The sequence below is a fragment of the Condylura cristata genome, unplaced genomic scaffold (genome assembly GCF_000260355.1).
Source record: "Condylura cristata isolate star-nosed mole 26May11 unplaced genomic scaffold, ConCri1.0 scaffold00003, whole genome shotgun sequence".
Classification (NCBI taxonomy): domain Eukaryota; kingdom Metazoa; phylum Chordata; class Mammalia; order Eulipotyphla; family Talpidae; genus Condylura; species Condylura cristata.
In genome coordinates, this window is record NW_004567104.1 from 59,674,534 (window position 1) to 59,698,515 (window position 23,982).

Genomic DNA, 23,982 nt, shown 5'->3' on the forward strand with positions numbered 1-23,982 from the left:
AAAAAAAATGTGTATTACAATTATCAGAAACAAATTCAGTTTAAAGAGAACCAGGGCCTCCCTAGTGGCCTAGGGGTTAAATTTCAGCACTGTCACCACTACAGTCTGAGTCTGATTCCCAAATAAGAACTTAACCCACATATTGCTCAGCAGACCTGTCCTGTCTCACCTACTGCTCCCCTTATTAGTGTATTTCAGTAGATCTACCTGCACTGCTCCCTACTTTTGTCTCTCAAAAATTCTCTCATTCCCCCATACCTCTAACCCTCTAGTTCTTCCACACAAAACTAAAAGAAATTGCATACCTGACATTCTGATGAAACATAAAACTTAAGAGATTCAGAATACACACTGCAACGCAAAAATAAGTTTCCTAAATATCGTAGAGGCTATAAAAATTAAGAACCTATATATGCTTTAAAAAAAAACTGGTATTTGCACATCAGTTACAATCCAAGGAATGGAAGGATTATAGATGAGAAAACCTTGAAAGTTGTTTCATTAAATTTATATTAAAAACATATCTGGGATTGAAAACAAGACATGTTTTATATTGATAGATCTGACAATCATTAGGAATAGTTTCGTCTGCCATTCCATGAATAGAATTCACATACTTATAGGGCTCAGGGTTATTTTGTTTTGAGAAATAATCATTTTAAAGTAAAAGCCATCAAAATATCATTTCATTTTGTGCTGTCCCTGGAATCAGAGTTAAGGCTGACTTGAGTGAATGATAGCTGGAGGGGGCCTGAGAAAGGGACTGGATATACTTAATTCAATCAATTGAAACCTAATATCAAAATATGTCACTATACATGTTTAAGTTGATAAGTTCAAATATGTTCCCCCAAAGTAGCAATTCCACACCTTCATAAAAGATTAAAGGAAAGATCTATATTTGAAAGAATTTGGAGTATCATAAAATGAAAGGATCCCAAGAAACACATGTATGGATATTTACACACAAACATATACCCACTGGGTTCATCGTTTGTCTGTTCTCTGGTCAAAATGTTTGCTCCTCTCATTTACTTGTAGTTAAAAATGTTTTAGAATGATTCCATTCCTCAAGACTTATATCACTCCTGGTGCACTTTTTTTTTTTTTTTAAGAACAGCCTTGGACCAGCATTGTGGATGCAATCCACAGAAAGCACACAATATTTGATTCTCATCACTACTTTCTTCTTAATATAATTTTTTACTAGATGCTAGTCTTGCTGTACAATTAATAATCGGTATTAATTTGTCTGGATTGCTATAACAATATGTCATAGATGATGTGGCTTACCACACATTTATTTATTTATTTTATTTATTTATTTTACAGATTTGGAGACTGGAAGTCCAAGATGAAGATTTAGTTTATTCTGCAGCTTCTTTTCTTGGCTTCCAAACGCCACCTTCCCCCTATGTCCTCCATCGTCTTTTTCTGTCACTGGCCTCCCCAGTGTCTCCTTATATGTTCAAATTTCCCAGTGTTATGAGCACACCAGTCATATCTGAGTAGGGTCCTCTCCTAAGTGTCACACTGGAGAGGTCCTATTATCAAATACAATCACATCCTGAAACCCTGGACTTCGACATGTGAATGGGAGTTGCAGGCACAAATCAGCCTACACCATACCCTATCTACCTTAGTACATCAGAATTTTTAAACTATTGGTGGACCATCCCCTCTTTACTAAAAATCTATGAACTCACTCTTGAAATTTGTAGAAATACAATAGCAGTCATGAAAAAGATTCATACTCCTATAGTCTTTTTGATCAAAATCTAAGAACACTGGTTCTGATCAGACTGATAACTCTCATGGAACTGAAATGGACAGATCGGTTTATATGTTTATTGTAGTCAGTGATGGAAAGGTAATGGTAGTTCTCTTGTTTCTAGTCCTGGACTTAATTAACCATCTTTATTGTAACTCATTAAGTTCCTATTTTAAATCTTCAAATTAAAAAAAAAAAAATCTGTGTGCCATTTGTAAGAAAAATGTAGCATGGGAACAGGAAAAGCAGTGATACCGATTCTCAGAAAAGGTAATTATGTCACTGTCTGTTTTCAGGGAAAATAAAAATGACAGAAAATGATGATTTTTGTGGCCATTCAATATTTTCATATAGTTTATGAATTGATTTTTTTCTTAAATATGGACATAATGCCCCAGAAAGTTTAACATGCTAGTCATTCAGTAATACACAAATGCTTCTATGTTATCCTTTCCAATTAAAGAAAAGTTGGATATAGTTAAACCATGGACACTAACAAATGTTTAATCTATACTTAAAAATTACACATAAGCTCCCCCCACCCACAAATTAAAGAGAATCACCACAGTATTAATTCAATTCCAAGGTATATACCCAAGAAGATACCCCAAAACAGTCATATCCCCTAAAAGAACTTATACAGAAATATTCATTATTCATAACAAAGAAGTGGCAACATCCCAACTGTACAAACCTACAAGCCACTAGACAAAATGGCATATATCTATATAACAGAAATTTATTCAGCAATATAAAGGAATGAAGTAATGATACATGCTACAAAAATGGAAGCAATATACTAGTGATAAAAAGTTAGTCCAAAAAGACCATATTTTTCATTATTTAATTTATGTAAAATATCCAAATAGGCATGTAGAGGGACAGAAAGTATTTCAGTGATTGCTTAAGGTTTGGGCTAATAGTCTTCAGGGCAATCGGAATTCACCACTAATGGGGACAGATTTCCTTTAGGAGTGACAAAAACATTCTACACTACACTGTCATGTTGTTTGCACAACCTGTGAATATACTAAAACCACTGAATTGTTCATATATGGGAAAACTACATCTCAATAAAGCGAATTCAAAACTCTGTGTATAGCTCAATCCGTTTTGAAATTGAATTTATGTGTGTTTATGAAGTACAATGGTATCTGCCTGGAAAACATTTATTTAGAGATAAAAATGATATTTTTTTAACTTAGAAGTATCAAGAAAGAATTTACCTTGAGTTCATTTTTAATGCCACCTGTGACCTCTGCTACTAAGTCAGTCTACTTCTGTAACCTCTCTTCCTTGTACAGATAAAACATCAATTCAGTTTGGGATTTAAAGCAAACAGGATCATTATGTTTGTAGAGTGTTCCATAGCTTTGCTATTCTAGCAATCTGTGACCTATAAATAATGCAAGACCTTTTCCTTCTCTAAATGACTTTCTTGCAGCATGAGTCTTGAAACATGGGGGAAAGAAAGAAAAAAGAAAAAGGAAAGAAATTGCCCTGCAGTCATAGAATTCAATCTATCTCTCGTTCCCCAATTGAATTATGAATCACATCTGTTTTCCCTTTTGTAGCTGCATCAGAAGCTGAATATTAAATATTAGCCACTTAATTTTTATCAAAGCAACGGTAAGCCACATCTTATTTGAAAAGTTTCTGTGTCTTGCTTGAGTAGTAAGGAAAGCAAACTAAAAAAAGAAAAGTTCTCAGTGACCCCTGACCTATGAACCACAACCCCCTTGTCACTAAAGCATTCAGCACCTCATTTAATCTCCCCTCTCTGCATTGGTATAGTGCTGAGAAAAGGAAACGGAAAAAATAATCTGGGGACTTCATCAATTTTTCATGAATTTTCATTTAGGCCAGAACCCCCTCTTACCCTGGTCGATAGATCAAGCTGCTGTCATATATTTACCACCTGGGGCTACAGCTGCTATCTCTAGGGGCTGCCAGGGACTCCGGCTGTATCTCAGGCAGCCACAATCTGCGTGAGGACCTCTGGCTCCTTCTGCTCCAAACACAGAAAGAACCGGTGTTCCAAATGAAACTCTATCTGCACCGCACTGAGCCCCTCTCAGTGGCCCCTTGGATAACTGCACATTAACATCTTCAGTGCCAGGCACTGCCTTGGACCCTGTGATTCTGTCTTCCAAAGATGTAAAAATTTCTTTTACCTAAAGATCTTTGTTGAAGTTAAGCAATTTGAAAGTACCTTCCAACTTGTACATTCCCCCCCCCCCAAATCAAGAGGGAGTGGGGCGGAAGGCAAATACCCAGTAAGTGATTCAAGCCTCCGTTGAAAATATTAGTCCTGAATATATTTTTTCCAACTGTACAGTTCTGTTGCATAAAACTGAAGTATTAAAGCAAAAAGAAAAAAAAAAGGAAAGAACAAATATAGTAGGGTTTAAAGAAAAAAAAATAGATGTGATTAGTAAAATTGCCCATTTCATACAAAAGCAGAAATCAAGATTTTTGAAATCAAAATAAAAAGCAAGTGAAAGTTAAAAACTTGCATGTTTTAATCAGTGATGCCTTCACAATAAAACCTGCAACACTTCTGTTCTCTCCCCATCTAAATACTCTTAACCACCCAGGTCAATGGTTCTCAGATGACTTTGACTTTGCTGCATTCCACCTGAAGGACACTGTGCATTATCTGCATACATTCCGGGTTGTCACACTCAGGCTAAGTAATGGTGGTCTTGTGCTATATTATGAGCAAAGGGCAGAGATGCTGCTAAACATCCTACAAGGCACAGCACAGTCCCTAAAACGAAAAATTACCCCAGCCCAAGCATCAGTAGAGTAGAGGCCCGGATGCATGCCCTGCTTGATTCCGTCCCACACCATTCAGAGCTAAAGACTTGGGGGGGGGGGGAGGTACTTGCATTTCATGGGCACTACCTACTTACTCTTCAACGGCTGCATTTATTTCACTGATAGAACCCACAGATATTTATTCCTTGGTTATCACTTGTCATTTCCACAGCCAACCACTTTCTCTTTTATTTATAATCAAATCCTTGCTTTTTTGTTAGTTTCTCAACTTGAAGCTCAGCATATCACGCATGGTACCTGTGGTGAACCACCTGCTCGAGCGCTTCTAAATTTCACCTACCACGAAACTCAGGTGTTTTAAGTGATGGGACTGATCTAACAGTTATTAACCACACCCTCCATAAAGTCTGGCTACACATCCATGTTTATTCTGTTTCCATGGCTTCAACATTTGGGAACGTCTGGGAAAGACCTCTCTTCTCAATTCCAGAAGCCACTCTTTTAAGGAAACATGAGCTCTTTTTACTTTGGTTTCCCACTGGGGTCAAATAATACCAACAGTCAAAGCTGACTTCACTTCCCTTTTCCCAGTACCCTGATTTCTCCAGTTTCTGCTGTCACTATGGATGGTAGCACTGTACACTATAATTCTGCAAAAATAAATAAATAAATAAATAAAATAACATTGAGAAAACCTCTGTTCTCTCAAATCAAATACAAAGTGATATGATGTATGATTTCTAACTATGATGTATGATTTCTAACTATGATGTATGATTTCTAACTATGATTCAGACAATTTCCTCTTTACCATTTTTACTGGCATTTTCAGTTCACAGTCTAACATATATACTATTTCCTAAATTAGCTGACAGCCTCTTAACTTCTATCTGGCTTCACTCATCATCCACTTAACACATTCTTTCATTCTCTTTAAAAGACACTCATTTTACACTTGAAAGTCCAGGTTTTATGATTTAGCACATGCCTACCTTTCCAACATAAGCTGTCCACCAAGCTCATATCCAGCTACCTGAAGTTCTCCCAATATACAGTGTTTTTAAGCTTGCATTATTTTCTTTATGGATGAAGAAACAGATGTGGCAATACTGATCATTTATGCTGGATATTTGAAAATATGAAGGTCAAATATAGATATAATCTGTAGCCATGTCTCTATCACTATCTAAAAAATGGACCTTAATTACCAATAGTGTTGAAAATTATGATGTTTTGACTGAAATTTCTATATTAATACTTGCCCTAAAACACATAAGAAAAAAAGAGAAAACTGCTGAGCTGAAACAAAAGAGATGAATAGCATACAAATGGACATTATTTAATCTTGTGTTGTTTCAAATGACATGAACTGTTGACATGGCATTAGAAGAAAGGATTTTATTCACTAGCTAAATCCAATTTAGTAGGCTTCTTGCTTTCCCCTCTAGGTCAGTAGTATTTTTAGCATTTCTCAAAGCTCATTTATTTAAAAATAAAAAATGCTGTTGTCATATTATACACACAAAAAAATCATGTTTGAAATGTTCCTCCTAAATCAGTTTGATTCACTATTAATGATACAATTAGGAAAGAGAAAATGTTATGACTGTGTAAAAGTACAAAATTCATGTGTGCTGGGAGCAACTACAGTAAATATAAGGTTCAGGAAAAAAATAAGATTATACCTATAACTGTTCAACAATAAAATAATTGTCATTTACATAAACTTAAATACTGAGAAGAAAAGTTAATTAAGGATTAAAGAGATTCTGATGAGTAAATACAATATAATTTTAGTGAAAGTTTCTTAATTTTTATTTATGTGAAGTCAGATTTATTTATTTATTTTTTGCTTATATGGAATAATTCCATTAAACTAAAAACAGAAAAATTACAATGAGCTACTGAATTTTCCATTAAGCTACTGTGTGAGTCCTGGTTACTTCATCATAATTGGTTTTATTTTACTATAAAATTGGACAATAAGTGATATATTTACTATGAAAACCTGGTGGAGAAGAAAATATCAAAACAGTGTGATATTGATATAACTCACAAAGTTTGAGAAGCTCTAGACCGAGACTCTTCAAAATTAAAACAGTGCAGTTGGGAATAATTTTCATTCTTAAAATTTTATAAACATTTCAAATTTCGTTAAACTGCATTTAATTGTTTTTTGAAGTTATAAGACTACAACTGCCTGGTCAGTATAAATTGGCATTGCTAGCTAAAGTTCTCAAGCTTATAGCTCAAGGTATTTCACATAACAATTTTGGGTTTTAGGATATTCTAGAATTTTTCTATCTGATTTAGACATGTAAGTAATGATGGATGTCAAGTTTCCTGATACAAACCATAAATCAAAAGCTGGATACTTGAGAGCTAAAGCATTTACTGGGATAGCTAAATAGGAAATGTTTATTAAGGGATGTTTTCATGTGTAAAAATAATGATATATGGTTGAAAACTATACAATGTACACCAGTTTTACAGCAGTTTTGTTAATGGAACATGGTCTCTTGTAGATGTGAATACAAGTCTCAACATTAAAGATTGGAGACCATCAGTTATTATTTTGCACTCTCTTCCCAGCCAGATACATGGCTCACCAACCTGAATGTCTCCAATTTTCTTTGCTATGAAGACTTGCCATGTACAGTCAGGTTCTTTAAAAGTACAAATTGACATAGTTGGGGGAGAGGGGAGACGAAAGGGAGGGTTAGTGCCATCTTATGCACATGAATCTGTGATAAAGTGTTTCTCCCAAAGAGATGAAAATGGACAGTAGGGATAATACTACTCAAATTATGACACCAAATACCCACAAATAAGAAATAAAACCTGTCATATATTTTTTTTTTAATTTGTCCAAGAAATGGTCCAAGAAGTTAGGGTAGAGATGTTGAAATAGATGCAAAGCACTGATACCTTAATTTTCTAATGAAAGTGAACTTATTAACAAAAATAAATATTATAAAATAACAAAGGCAGGGGAAATTCTTAGCTATTATTGTTTACCAATACTGAATAAGACCCTCCTACATATCAACATTTTGTTCCTATAGTCTCTTCTGTGATGATTTCGTTTTAAAAATGGAAGGGAGAGAAGACAACTGCTGTTATTTTCCCTGGAATACATAGAATAAAGATTCCTAAACTGAGCCAGGAAGTAAGTTAATACAGCCTAGAAAACATATTCTTTATAAAGTTGCCTGACAAAAGTTAAGATTCAGAAATCTGTGTGTGTGTGTGTGTGTGTGTGTGTATAAAACATATAAGTATGTAAGATATAAGTATATATATATATGTACAGAAATATGTGTAATATTGAATTTATGCCTTGTGCTTTATGCCATCTTACACCTAAATTTACCATTTAACACTTTAAAACTTGATTATATCTCTCATTATTAGCTGAAATTTTAGATATGATTGACACCATTGCCACTTCACTTACTGTAATAACATAATCTCTCACTGCATCAATATGAATAAATGTATTCCAACGCCCTGCCTTCACATTATTTTGACCAGCTTTTTTGGGGGAAGGCAAACTAAAACTATGCAGTGTGTTGATTGTTTTTCTACTTTAGATATTAAGCATTTATGGGAATGAATCAAAGCTTACTAAAAATAAATCAAAGTAATGTGCCTGCCATTTACCAGGCTCATTATGATCACTTACATGCCACTTCCAGAGATGCATTTCGGCTCACTGCTTCACCAAGATAGTTCCTGGCAACACAAACGTAGCTTCCTTCATCAGGTTTACTTCGGCGCCCATGCACGATGCGCAAGAAGAATAAGGACCCGCTAGGCAGAAGCATCCTGTGGGACCGGGGATCATCCTTATCGGTCTCCACCCGTTCTCCATCCTTGTACCACTCAATGGTGGGTGTGGGCCGCCCCTCGGCCTTACAATTCAAAGTGGTGGGCTCTCCCTTAGAGACGATGACATCTGAAGGGTGCTCCACAATTCGCGGGGGGAAGTCTTCCTGGCGAAGACGAGATCCTACAAAATAAAACAGAATTAAAGCGCTTGAACATTCCTTATCTGTAGCTTTTGTCTCATTAGGGTTCATACTGGTGAAATTAAGCTTTTCAATTATTCAAAATGCACTACTATTTTATTTATGTTTCACTCTTCTGTTTTTTATGCACCACTTAAGTCTTCCCAACTCCCTTATGGAATGAGAAACTATAGCAATAAATTAATACAATTCCAGAGAGTGAGTTAACATCTTTCATAAATCATGAAAGAGTCAAGAAAAAAGTGAGGGTATGAGATTTTGCTTCTGGACCCAGTATGTTAGAATGGGTACTAAGATGAGTAATACAAATTTTCTGTCTTCAAAGTGCTTACTGTGTATAGTCAAGGAGAAAGCCAAGCAGGCAAATATACAGAACACGCACACACATATGCTATTTATAATTCTGGTGTTATACCATAGGATTTGACATAAAAATAGACATGGTGACTAGTGTAGAAATATCAACTCAATTTAACAGAGGAAGAAGGTTAGGAAATAACATCAGTTATCTAGGGATACAGAAGGCTAAGCAGAAGCCAAAGAATCTGTATTTGGGTATGTCAGCTGAGGAACTCAAGCATAAATCACTACATTAAAATCACTACATTAAAATGTGGGCCCTCCCCGGTGGTGCAGCGGGTTAAGGCGCAGCACTGCAAGCTACAGCCACTCTGTGCAAGTTCAATCCCCCGCCCTGGAGGTGACCCACATGGCACTGCAGACCTTTCCTGACCAGCCTGTTGCTCCCCTCAGCAGTTTACTTCATCAGTCTGCCTATTCTGCTCCCCATCAGTCTGCCTATTCTGCTCTGTCACCGGTGAAACCTCTCACCAACCTGTACCTCCAGTCTGCACCCCAGTTCTGTATTAATAAATATTTTTTTTAAAAAAATCAATATGTAACACATGGAGGTTCAAATGCATTACATAAAGAAAGCGGGGGAAAGGTTAACTCTAACTAGAGCATAAGAAGAGCCTTCCAAAAACTGTATCATTTAAATTGAGTTATAAGGAATAACATCTGTCCACAGAAAAGAGCATTCAGATTAAAGAAACATGAGCAAAAGCAGAATGAAGTGCAAGTATGTGCATAAAACATTTCATCGTCAAGGTTCTTCTGATGTGATAGGTTAGGGTAAAATATAGTTGTAGAGCCAGAGAAAATGGGGCTTTAAAGTACAGTGCTAAAGAGAGTGACTTTGGGTCCACATGGCCAACAGAATTTGAGGGGGCCCCACATGGCCATTCATGTGTAGGAAGTGTATGCTTCATCCCCTGTGTAAAAGATAGATAGCAAGGGAAATAAAGAAAGTTGAGTGTTATGCAAATATCCCAGAGAACAATGAAAAGAACCTGTTGGTAAATGATGCTTCAGGTCGAAAAGAGGAGAAAGATGATAGCATGTTATAAAGTGAACTCTTGACAGAATTTGGCATATCACCATATAGTGAAAAAAGTGATAGATACTCATGACTTACAATTAAAGTGATGTTGGTGTGCGCCATACAAAAATAGGGGAAAAAAAGGAGCTCTTGGCATTTTAAGATGGATTTTTTTTGCATAATGCATTATTTTGAATATTTTAGTTTGTAAAAATAGGGAAGGGTAAGAGCTAGTAGGGGAGTCCTACCAGCTGCTACAAGTAAATCAAGAGGAGATACTGAGAGATAACCATTCTATTTCTGCTCAATAAACAGAAGTAGTATTTACTCCTTCTAGTTTATTATTCTAGTTTAAATTCAGTATTAATTTTAAATGAATATTTTAATTTAATAAAGGAAGTTTCATTTGATAGTAAATGAACATTCTCTTTTCTGAAGACAGGTAATTAGAACAAAAGAGTAATTTAAAGTACACAGATCAGAATTAAAAAAAAAATTAAAAGACCCAAAATATTAAAATAGGAACAAGCAAATGCATTATGCACTACAATAATAAAGGTCACATATTATTAATACTGAGTCTCTAAAGTAAGTAAGGAATATGAAAAATATATAAATAAGAATTATGGCCAAATTAATAATCAAAAGAGATTTCAGATTATGTGAATGTGATTGACTGAAAATAATTTTCAAGTCAGAAACTTATTCCCAATGTAAAGATCCGGACACATAGTCATAGAAGGTGCTCCTAAAAATCATCAGTTATTCTATGTCACTTTTTAGGTAATAGGCCTATGGGAAGCAACAAACATCATGTTTTGATATCACCTTGTTTTTCTCTAATCTCCCATATGCAATCTTCCATTATTTTCTCTATTGCCAATCCTGTTCTACAATTAAAATTAAGCTGGTTAATTGTCCATGTTACTAGAAAATCATTTATATTGGAAATAATTTCCCACATTACAAGATAATAAATACAAAATACTGTATAATATAACAGAAAACAAATAACTAAAATTCTATGATAATGGGAGACAAATATGTAAATCATTAAGTAATAAGATTTAGAATCCAGCATGCCTCAAAAGTACTCTGAGAATTCTACTCATTATCACTATAACATATATAAACTGTTGTAGTGCTGACACATTTGTATATTCTTCTAGTAATTTTATTTCCACTAATATAAAAAACTTTTAATCAACATCTATGATCTAAAAGTGGTAAAACATACAAACAGAAATCACATGACCATGAATTAGGCAAAACTTCCTGGATATGATACTAAAAGGAAAAGTGATAAATGAAATAATAGATAAATTTAACTTCATCAAATTTAAATATGACTGTTCTTAAGAAAACACATTTTAAAAATGATAAAAACTGAAAGAATCAAAAATATATTTGCAAATGTTATAGCTGATAGGGGGCATTTATCTAGAGTATCTAAAAAAAAGCATAAGCCAACAAAAATACAAATAACCAAATTAAAATTGGATAAAGCATTTGAACAAACATTGTCTGGGAGCTCCCTGGTGGCACATCGGGCCCAGCAATAAGAAGCCAAAGTCACTTATGCATGAGTTCGATCCCCGCCTGCTCCTGAAGTGATCCACATGGTGCAGCATACCTCTCCTGACCCGCCCACTGCTCCCCTCAGCAGCGTACTTTGTCAATCTGCCTATTCTGCTCCCCACTCTGTCTCTGGTGAATCCTCTCACCACCCCTGCACCACTGGCCTATACCACAGTTCTGTATGCACAAATAAATAAATCTTTTATAAAAAAACATTTTTGTCTGTACGGGGAAATTTTTTGAGTGTTCCCAGATCTAAAAAATAGTGTCATCCTACACCACACACACACAAAAAAAACTAAAACAGCATTAACATATTGTAAAAGCAAGAATAAAATAAAAATACAAAGCCTATAAGATGTGTTCCTGGGGAAGGTACTTATAATGCAAATCTCATTCCTTGAGATATACACACTGTCTCTAGCATGACTACTGCAAAACAGAAATGGACATTATTTTTCTTTTTGACTTTTGCTGGAAGAGCAAACATATTGTGATTTTTTTTTTTCAGTTAGCAGAACATATATTAAGGTAGGCCTTGTGAAAAAGCAAAGTGGCATGATATTAATTTCTGAATATATAGAATATATATTCTGAATATATAGAATATATGTATTCTAAATTTTATTGACAATGACCGTACAACGAACTCCATAGAAATAGTAAATACATTTAAAATAGGTGGTATATAACTATATTTTGATAAAACACTTTTTTTTTTTAAGTGATAAGCAACAGCACTGTGAACAAATCTAGCACACAGCATTGCAAGAATTTTGGTTCACTCTTGTCAATGATTAGGAAATTTTCTTCATCGGGTCATCAACACCCCATAGGGTATACAATAAAGTAGAAAGGTTTTACCAGCCAGATGACTGAGATGGATATGTAAAAATGCAGATACAATTTAAATTTTATCATGTTACTGTAAATGAGGGAATACATTCTGAGTTCCTTATACTCAGAAAGTATACAGACATCCCAGTAAGATGGAGAAGCTTTAGGAATTTCTCTGACCCTCTAGAATTGTTACTAAAAATTGGTATTCCTGTGCGGGCAGAAAAAAATTGCTGATGATGGAGACAATAGCTCCCTCAAATTTCCAAAGAGGTTTGGGGCTTTAATGACCAATAAGCTACTAGTTATTCTACATTACTGATCCAAAACAACCCTATAATTTAGTTACTAAAAAAATAAAAAAGACAGCTGTACATTAGTCTTTGGGGATTCAGATGCAGAACAGTAGAGGGGGCTGTTCATCGCGTAGAGTGCCAGGAAACAGTTCAACCTCAAGAACTTTGATAGCCAAAGGCTTATGTAGAACTACAATATATTAGGGCCAAGCCAAGGCCCACAAAATCCGAATCTGCATTTTAGCAGGATCTTCCAAGGAGTGTTTGCACATCGAAAGCTGAGAAATATGCCCTAACCAATTTTTATATGGCTCAGAGCTAAAGAATAGTTTTACACTTTCCTAATGTTGTTATGTTAGCAAGACAAATGTGAGGATAGGAAAAAGAAGGAAGAAGTGGTGGAGGAAGGGTGGGTTAAAAAAAAATTATCATCTCAATGCTGGAAATATCTGCTATGTGGTTTTGTTTTTTACATAAAATGCTTGCCACTCCTGCTGCGAGTACCTGTAAATAACATTCCCCTAATAATAACTTTAGTTTATAATTTATATATTTTATATAGGCCACAAAACTGTTTTCTTCAGATTTCATATTAAAAATAAGAATACTCTGAGAGGATTGCTAATATTGTTCATGTAATAAGAAATATTTAGTATCCCTATATGGACATATAGAAAAATCAGAATTACTACCTGCTGTTCTAACTTCATTTGCAGTTTATAAGTCTGGAAATATTTTCATATCTCAGTTAATTATTGGGCAATCAATTGTTCAAATGTTAACTAAAACCACTACATTTAACTTGTAAAAATATCAAAAATTATGTCAGTGGGTCCTAAAGATGAACATCCAAATGGTATTTGACATTTCAACAAGAAAATAAGCTAGAAAATAATCATGACTTTTCCACAATGAATAACTAGCAGCAGAATGAAAGCTCTATCCAAAATGTGCCAAATTTCTTAACAATGAAAAAGGGTGAATGAACATTGCAACTCCACTAATTTGAAAAATTTCCTCAGAGATTGATTTCAATAAAATGAGTCGAATGAACACCATTAGTTATAGCACCAGAAAACTTCTTCCTCACTTTCATAGCTTCATTCAGCGATTACCTGCATCAGAATCATCTAAGGTTCCTCTTTAGAATGAAAATTCTTGGTCTCCATAGTGAGTAGGCTACCTACAAGGCATATTCAGCTTGCTGATGAGGAGACTGCCATGCCTGCATTCAGACCTGGCTAGACACAGCATTTCACAGAATATCAACATTTCACAGAATGAGGTTGCAGATGCATCTTTGAGTAAAGGTCTAAGCATCCAAATTCAAATAGTGGACATTTTTCTGCTTCTTAAAGGTCTTACACAATGATTTTGTAATGACTTCTGGTAAAATGTTTATAGAAACAAATTTAATAATTTATTTCACATTTTAGAAGGCTGGCAGTATGAAGTCATAACTTGTGAATATATTTAAATTCAATTTTATTTAGTCAATAACCACTCAACTGTACTGAGTGTTACAAAAACTTTTGTTTTCGGGAATAATTTTGTTAACATAATGCCATAGAAGAGGATAAAGTGCTTATTATTTAAAGGGAGATAAAACATTTGTTGATTTTATTTCAATGTGTTCAAAATATTTTAACATTCTACATAGTTTTCAATATCATAAAACTAGAATATTAAGCGTGTGAAAGAGAACTGATAAATGTAAAGGCATTTCTTTGTAAACTTAATAGTCAGTTTTGATTCTACAAGTTTCAGTGGTAGAACATGGTAAACATCAGCAATATATTCTCCAGTCTTGCCAGCCACAGACAGAAAAGTGAGTTATCGGAGACCCTCTTGTCCCAAAACCCCCATTTTACAACTTTACAACTGAGGAGAGTAAGACGAAGAAACAAAGAACTAAAGATATTTCCCTAGTATTGAGGATATTTGCAAATCTTTGTGATGAGTCCAAGCTCTGCTTTTGGGATGAATTTTCCTTCTCTATTATTCCTTTGATCCATATTTTGAAAGCCTAAAATAAAGAGTCCCAAACCTCAGTTTCTGCAGAACTGTTTTGTTTTCTTCCCTGTTTATGAGTAGGTATGATTACCTATGCGACCTCTAACAAGTCAGCCGAACTATATTACGTAGTATCATTTTTCATCCTCAAACTGCTGTTAAGTTCAAAGTCTTATAACATGCCCACAGTCACTATGGCTGCTTTTTCATAATACACACATGAAAGATTTAAATGGATGACTATGAAGCAAATTTTTAAAGTTACATTTTGATGAACATTCATACCTTTAATATGTACCTTTAGGTTAGAAAGGTTTGTCTTTATTAGGTCTAGTGTCAACACAAAAGTTTGTACAGCATGCCTTTTTACAGAACACTGCAAAAGTTAATAATGACTTCAAAGATTCTGTTTAAAAACAGCTTATTTAACACATAAGTTATTCTTAAATTTCCACTCATTAAAAGTAAAGATTTTATTCATTATGAACAATGCAACATTCGTCAAAGATATTTAAAGGCCTTTCCTGATTCAGGGTAAGAAGGCACTTCTGCCAGGAGCAGGCAACAAGAAGACACAGTCATATATTTTTTGTTTGAATTTCACAAGTACATTACGGGTGATTATGTATTCTGAAGAGAAACTGATAAAATGTTAAAAGGGGAACATATTTTCTCCCTTTTTTGCTCCACCGACTTACGTTGGGAGTCAGTGCTCCCACTAGATTAACTTTAATTGCTTTTTATAATATTTCATTATCTGGCTGCCTGATCCAAGGCATTGAGCTACAAGCCAAGTCTGACCAGGGGACACCCAGGTACAGAGCACTGACATCCAGGGCTAGGGCAGGACTGGGCTGTCTTAGAACCAACCATAAGCAGTGGAGTGCAACAGTGGACACTTGAGAATATCTATAGTCTATAGCATTAAAGAGATATTTTGAAACCACTAATTTGAAAGGTGCCAATAAAATCTTAGGAATGATTTCCTCTTGAGAAATAAACTAATTTTCTACTTTACAAGTTCATTTTCCAGTAGCTCAGCAAAGATACAGTGTATTAACCTGGACATTCATCCAGCATTATTTCAGAACAATTTGCCACACCTTACCATGGTTGAAGGCATTCTTTAAAGAGTGATTTGCCACCAAATCAGAGGTTTTCATGGGTTATGAAGATTTGCCTTAAGATGACAAAACAATCTCTATTCCAGGGAGATGTCTTGGAAATTTAGCATCTCAATGTCATATTCATAGTATCTTAACACTTTTAAAATTGCATTTTGAGTTACAAAAGGCCATGCAATGGAAAAATGTCCAAACTCATCTAATCGCTTCGTATGTTTAATTTTCTAAAAATTACCAACATTTATTTGGTGAAAATTATGAAGAGGTTTCCAGAAAACAGCATTGTGAATTCCTAATAGAGCCGTAACACATTGGCCTTCTACTCTATTTCCAAGCAATATATATTCATTAGCGTTATACAGCGCCTGTCTTAGTAATCATGGATACCAAAGGTCCTGGCGTCAGTGTCAAAGAACACCATTCCCACCAGCACTGATATATGATGCATGTATTATTCTTTGTTAAAAATTTGGTTTCTGATAAAGAAAGCCCTTGATATATTTTCCTATAATTGGAAATATTTTATTATAAAGTGAAATGGAGACAATGGTCCTAGATAAAATGGCAAATACACTATTTTACTATAAAATATACCTAGGATTCAAACAAAACAAACACAGGGCCTCCCTGGTAGCCTAAGGGTTAAGTCTCAGCACTAACATATACAGCCTGAGCTCAATCCCAGGTCAGGGAGATGACGCGCATGTGACAGAGCAGACCTCTTCTGTGTCTCCAGATGCTCCCCTCGGCAGTGTATTTCTGTCAATCCACCTGTTCTGCTCCCTACTGTCTCTGGTGATCCTTTCACCCACCACACTTCTGACCTACACCCCAGTTCTTGTATATAAGAAATTAAAAAAAAAAGAAACAGAATTCAACATGTTAGTACAATCGAGAAAATTTCTTCAAAGAATAATTTATAAATTATCACTCAAAAAATTACAGAATTTATAAGCCAAATATACTGGCTGCATTATGACCACGAATTACACACAATGATTGGTTTTAAGTTTACCTTCTGTATCAACACTCAACAACTGAAGTTCAATATGAATTTCATTTCACCACGGGATTATCATGTGTGTACATATGCATAAACATATATGGACATATTTACAGTACTTATATATGGTACTTAAGCCATAGACTGGTTTATATGCAATGGAACAATGTATGACACTAAAGAATTTAGATACAACATTTTGTGTATGTATATATGATAGTCAATAGAGATTTCTGTCAATACAGGAACACTTAACATTGTCCATGTCCAAATCCTGGACAAATATATGAAATTAGGCAATTTTGTCGTGTAGTTCGCATTTGTGTATCTAGAAAACAGAGCAACACAACCCAATAATATTATTGTGAAAGTTTTTTTTTCCTTGTTTTAGTACAGGATGCACTGAGTGACTTCGCTCATTTTTAGTCTTACTGTAACGTGTAATTATTTTATTTGCATAACCTCTCTCACTATACTGGAAGTAATCCGTGACCCTCTAAAGACAAAATGTTTCCATCTATCTGCAGGATATAGTCTTCTTATGTAAGTGTACATTTTTTAAAATATAATTTCTGCCTATTTCACTCCACTTATTTTCTAATGCCTGTTCCTAACAAAATCAGAATCGCACACTTTACCTAAATTTTCCTGAAGGTTCCATGTTTTCAACAACTCTGTACCTAAGATAGGTCTTACATATAATGTATTAACTCTTAAATATGAAATTTTAGGTAGCCAATTAGTATGCTATACAAATTCATTAATAAATATATCACTTTTGTTACCCTATCAGTAAAGATGAAGTTAGATTTCATCAAAAACATTAAGACAGCTAAATAATGCTATTGTGATTCATGATAAACTTTAGTATTAAGCATTATTGCTTAGATGTGCTAAAAAAAATTTGTAACTATTAATTAATTGGAATTTAGTCTTAACTTTATACTTAATAACACTGTCCCCTAAAATATTTGATTAAACTAGGTTATAGCAATCCAGATGATTTTTCTCAGCCTTGAAGTCACTGCATAATTAATACACAGAAAGTGTGAAGTTTGGTTCTATATTTGGTTGCTATTCTAGAACAAATATAAAGGGAATTACAGACCATCAAAAAAATTTTGTCGAGGACATAATAACATGACAAGTTAAATGATATGACAGAAACAGAAACAATATCAAAACACTATCTAAAATTTACTTTTAACAGTTATTTAAGGGAATGGTCAAAACAAAATGACTTTCTCTCTTTTTATGCAACATTTTCTGCTTGACATTCTAAATTACAGTTTATGAAATTGTCTGTCGTTAAAATAAGGCTAGAGCTCTTGAAATTAAAGACCCAAGTCAAATATGAGCATAGTGATCCCAAAGATGAAAAGAAAGATTTGTCTCTTGCATAGTGTGAATGGGCTTTATTCATTTATTCAGTTTTCTTTATAGCATTTTCTTTATATCACACAATGACATGTTCGAATTCTTTTCCTGAAGCCTGTACCTTGGAAAATAAAGGCGGTTTACATAGGTAGCTGAATACAACATATGCTTATCCCTTTCTCTTTGACCCTCATATTAAGAGTGAATAGGTATTTTCACAGTTGACCAAACTGAACAGAAGTGGCAGCATCACATTTCTGTGAGGTACATGGAACACAAACACCTAATTTCACCTTTAAAGTGTTTATTCCACCATAAACATCTTTGACAAGATTTTGATAAAAAAAAAAAAGGTTCATGTTCAATCAGCTGTAAAGTGCTCTTAGGTTAAGAATATAAATGTACTTTCCAATTTTTAGAAAAATTTTCAAACTAAAATTTCCCTTTATGCACTGCATTAAAATAATAAATGTTAACTGTGTTTATCTCTTTAAGAAAAAATTCAGTTTTATTTGCTAAATGATATTTTTAAATATCTATTGATGCAAGGGGTTGGTTAAACTTGACTGAACATTGACTTTTCTTTAATCTAGCAGATAAATAATATGTGCTACCTGATTCAGAATGTTTTTATTTGGGGATCTACTATCTCTTCATTTTTTTTTCTCATTTATGACATGTGTCGATGCCTTTAAGAAGTGATTTAATAAAACTTTGAATTTCCTTGCAAGTGCTGTCTTCTGTTTCAGAACAAAAACACTGCCAGATAACATCATCACTGCCATAGAAATACTGAGTGTAGTTTTCAGTTCAATACTGTGTGCAGATTTAAAAAGAGAGAGAGAGATTGTTTTTTTCTGCTGAATGGAGAAATACTGTAAGTGGGTGAGCTACAAATGTTTTTAAATGTTCTTTTTCTGCTTGAATTATGTTTCATTAAAATATATGAGAGATTCACATCCTCAGGTCTCTCAAAGAACATCTGCAGTTTCTAGAAAACTTATGAGCAATGTTATTTTCTACTCAGTTCATTTACTTTGAGCTTTATCAGATGAGGAATCAAATGAAACCCACCATCCCTAGGTCTCCTCAAGCTAATACCACATGGACATGGAATTAACCTCCATCGAGCCACTCTCAAAATGCAGAGCTTTCTTGTCACAAGCAAATGTAGCAGAACATAACATTATTCTGAATTATGCTAAATGGAAAGAAAATGCTGACAGGCTGGGGAATAAAAATGTATTTAGAGCAACTGTGGAAGGCAAGAATAAGGATGGCTCAGACAAGAGTGGTATTTCCTAAATGCAGGAAGGTTTTTTTTTAGACTCAAGCACTCATTGAATCAATCTCCAACAAGAGGAATTTTCATAAAAAGCAGCCACTCAACAAATTAGAGGTGTACAAATTTAAAGATCTACAAAAATATTTCCTGAATATACCATGTATATATGCTACTTTCAAAAAAGGCAATAATAATTGTGTTTTTTTTTTAAAGATTTATTTATTCATACAGAACTGGGGTACAGGCCAGAGATGCGGAGGGTGAGAGGCTTCACCAGAGACAGAGTGGGGAGCAGAACAGGCAGATCTACGAAGTACACTGCTGAGGGGAGCAGCAGGCGGGTCTGCCACGCCATGTGGTCACCTCCCGGGCAGGAGGGGATGGAACTCATGGGGAAGTGGCTAACCGGCTGCACCACCAGGAAGGGCCCAATAATTGTGTTTTTAAAAGATATACAAACTTCTATTGATACTAAACAAAAGAACATTATTATTGGAAATTTTCCTTATATTTTACATTATGAATGGGAGGAGAATACTTTGAGTTTTATATAGAAGGCCTCCCTGGTGGCCTAGGTGTTAAGTCTCAACAGTATCACCACTATGTCCTGAGTTCAATCCCCAGTCTGGGAGCTGACCCACATATGGGGTCACAGACCTCTCCTGTCTGGCCTGCTGCTCCCCTCAGCAGTGCACTTTGTCGATCTGCATGTTCTGCTCCCCACTCTGTCTCCGGTGAATCATCTCACACCCTGCACCTCTGGCCTACACCCCAGTTCCTAGATGCAAAAACAAACTTATTATATATATATAAACTGCTAGAATATTAGTCTGAATTAACTATTAATTTCTAACTCAATGCCTCCTAAGGCATATGCTTTAGATGTCTGCTCTTTTCAATGTTTTCTAGATAATATTTCATTTCCACTTACTGTGTCTGGTGTAACTTCTACAAAAACAAGAGCCAAATCTCTAGTTAAGAAGAGTTCTAAGCCTGGCCAGGTGCCTACTTCAATGCTCAATCACAACCACAAATTCTATAATTTCAAAATGAACCACTCACCTCTTTCTTTGTCCCAAATCTCATTCCTTTTTCCTTCCCAACAATAACTCCATCCTTCTTCAGGTTCCTAAAGCTAAAAATGTCAGCTGCAGGATTTCTTTCTTTCATAGCCATGTGACATCATTCCTTAGAATTTTCCATTTTTTTTTCCTTTTTTCATCTTATACCTGCTTCCCACTTCCATCCCTCTCTACACTACAAGTTAACCATATCATTATTCTAAGGCATCATAGTTAATCTATTCTAATTACATTCTATTGTTTCTTCCTCATGTTTTATTTCCTAGGGAAATAAAATTTTAGGAGATAGAGTGTTAGTTTCAACGTTTCTTTGAATGTACAAACAAAACAAGTTGGTTAGCCAAGCAAATCTCAAACTTTCAGGGCATGATCTGAATTCCTTTCACTCCCTTGGCCAGCAGAAATCCATTTATTCAGCCAGTTGAATTACAAATTGCTCTTCTCTAAGTCCAGTGTCTGCAGCCAGGATTAAGCAAATTGCCTTGTGAGTCTTAGGAGAAAGCAAGTCACTGAGCCACCCACCATGCCAAGCTCGGCATTTACTTGGACAGCATTTGCTCCGTTGCTATGAGGTCTTTGCAACACTGATTTTATAGTAAAAAGGTGCCAGAACATCACTTCTAATATTAAAACTTGGCCATGTCTCTCCACTTTTCCAAGTCCACTAAAAAATTCTAAAATACATTGACTTTTGAGGCAAGACAATGAGATGCAAAACCCTTGCTTTGTCGAGGCCCTTGTTTATATACATATTGAGCAAAACTGCCCTTATTGAAATCGGGCCTGTGGGAAAGCAGTCTTCTATGAATCCAGAAGTGATGATACAGATTTTGAGTTTGGCTGATCTTTTTTTTTTTTTTTTTCATTTTTGATGTATAAGAACCATAAAATAAGGAAATATTAACTACAAAAAGGGTCGTAATTTCTAAACATTCCATGGGATGATTAGCATAAAGAAAAAAAACTGAGTTGTAGAAGTAAGCATCAATGCAATTAGCACACATTCAGCAGCCTACTATATAGAATATGAATTCACTACCTAAAATCTAATGGTGATCAGGAGATTATAGATCTAGTGCCATTAGTTTACGACCAAGTGATTTCTTTAATTATCCTCATTGGGGCTCAACAAAGTATTAAAAACCCAATGTTCAGCCACAGAAACAAAGGCAGGAATAAAAGTGCCATGTTTGACTCTGCCAGACTCAATAAGCACCACCTTGATGTACTGTTAGTCATTAATGAAGACAACAGCCACCAATTAGGTAACTGACAATTAGGTGGAAAATAGATGTGTCAAAACAGGAACTGACCCCTGAACTAAATTATTTTTAGTTTGCACTTAATCACTCTCAGAACACCTAAAGACAAATCTTAGGAAGTGCACTTTCCTACAATAAGTACTTCTGCTTTGCACATAACATTTTGTAGGCTTATATCTTAGTGATTTCTTTTTTTTTTTAATAATACTTTATTTTTACATCATTTTGTGCCTTTTATCTACCTCAGTTGTAATCCCTGTGGGCTTCCCACCACTAAATCACGCACGTGCCATCACAATAGTCTAGTGCACTTCCCACCCCCATTTTTGATCCAATTCCCCATTCCCCTCTGTAAAATGTCTCTGGTATATAGATGTTCATTATTATTATTTCCTCCCTTGGTCCTTTGAGTGAAACCATCCGGTATTTTTCCTTTTCTTGCTGGCTTATTACATTAAGCATGATCCCTTTCAGCTCCATCCATGTTGCTGCAAAAGGCATGTTCACCTTTTTGATTGCTGAATAATATTCCATTGTGTATATGTACACATCTTTTTAGTCTAATCATCTACTTTGGGGCATTTAGGTTGATTCCATGTCTTTCCTATGGTAAATAAAGCAGCAATAAACATGCTTCCCTCTCCTTTTCTATATGTTGCCAGTGCCGTGTCTGATAACCTCTATCATTATGACCAACCTGTGTCAATAAGTATATTGAAATCCAGGCTACATACAGTACAGACATACATGCAGCACCTAAGCAGGCAGAGCATAGATTCTGGCTTCATACAAACCTTGGGTTCAGTCCTGGCTCTGAGAGTAAAACTGTCAGATCCCACCCAAGAGAACTCTTCAGTTAGTTTCACCTTCAGGTTAACTTTGAAGGAGAAGACAGGGGATTTTAAAACATCAGATTCTTTAGCCAATATTAAGATGCAATAGCTCTCCTACCATAGGAATCTGGGGAGGACACAGGAAAATCCCCAGGTCAGAATGAGGCAGAATGCTATGCATATAAATATACCATATACTTCCTTCTGACCTTAAGAACATTGTCTGAAGCACACACTGCTCACAGAATTTTCTTCAATGAACCAAAACATTTAAATACTTAATATACTTTTGCACAAGTCACTGCCTTCCTTCACATAACAAAAATAGAAACTCTTTCTGCTTGCACTGGCAGGCAGCCCACGCTTGCCAGTACCACGAGTATTTCTGAATGACTTGGCACAACCTTTAATGATATGCTTCTTGCATCACAGGATGCATGTTCCCTTTTTGCCCATCTCATAGCTTTCGTCTCCAGAAGTTGTATTTCCCTGATTATCTCTAATACACGAGGGCATTTCTGTGTGGCGGTCCTCAGAGTCCACACCTTTGGGCTGCCTGAAAGGTGAGATCACCCTTGGCTCTCTGCTGGCTCACTTCCCTTGGATGGGATCCAAGACAGAACTGCCTTATGCTGAGTTTCACCACTGTAGCCAATGGAGTAATAATGAGGTTCCCTGTCAATACCCCTTGGATTTTTAAAGAGACATTTTTCCCATTAAAAGCACAACATTTAAAACGATGTGATTTTTTTTATTTTAACTTCAATTCCAAATACTGCATTCTAAAATAGATGGTAAGCCAGCAACCTATAATTGCTATAAACCAATACTAATTCACTGAAACACGATTAAACACAAACATACATACACACACACAGTCACAGAGTTACAGAATTGTGGGGACATTTTTTTTTCTCATTTTCCCCCTCAAGGATGAATCTACCAGACTGAATTAGAATCTACTATCTGAGTCACTAAATATCTTGTAAGACCCAGAACATATGTAAATAAATACAACTATATGTTCAGATTCATATAGCCATTCCTCTTTAGTGGATCTGTGCCTAGACATTAACACAAGACTTCAAGCAACCAGATATTTATGAAGAGAAATAAGGCAAAGATTGTCTAGCCAACGGCAGCTCAGTTCCATGCATGAGGGAAAGGACAGAGGTCTACTCTCACAGTCAACTGTAGCTAGCTCAGCTGAAGAGAGCTTTCCAATTCTTGGCAGAATAACAAATTCTCAAGCAGAGAGGGGCTAAGGGTGAGATTTTTTCTTCTGTAAGTAACTTAATGAATGAAGTACTAATTAACATTATGGCATT

At 35.2% G+C, this 23,982-nt stretch overlaps 1 protein-coding gene across 10 annotated transcripts in view; it reads right to left on the bottom strand.

The window, feature by feature from the left end:
* The window catches only part of ROBO2 (roundabout, axon guidance receptor, homolog 2 (Drosophila)), a 1,357,399-nt gene that overhangs the window by 457,902 nt on the left and 875,515 nt on the right, over nt 1–23,982 (bottom strand). For 9 of the 10 annotated variants that reach the window (XM_012731319.1, XM_012731342.1, XM_012731362.1 and 6 more), the window contains one exon: nt 8,238–8,564. The exons of the other annotated variant lie outside the window; for it this stretch is intronic. In XM_012731319.1, coding sequence (XP_012586773.1) covers nt 8,238–8,564 — 327 coding nt within the window. The remainder of the gene's footprint in view (nt 1–8,237; nt 8,565–23,982) is intronic. 10 annotated transcript variants of the gene reach the window in all.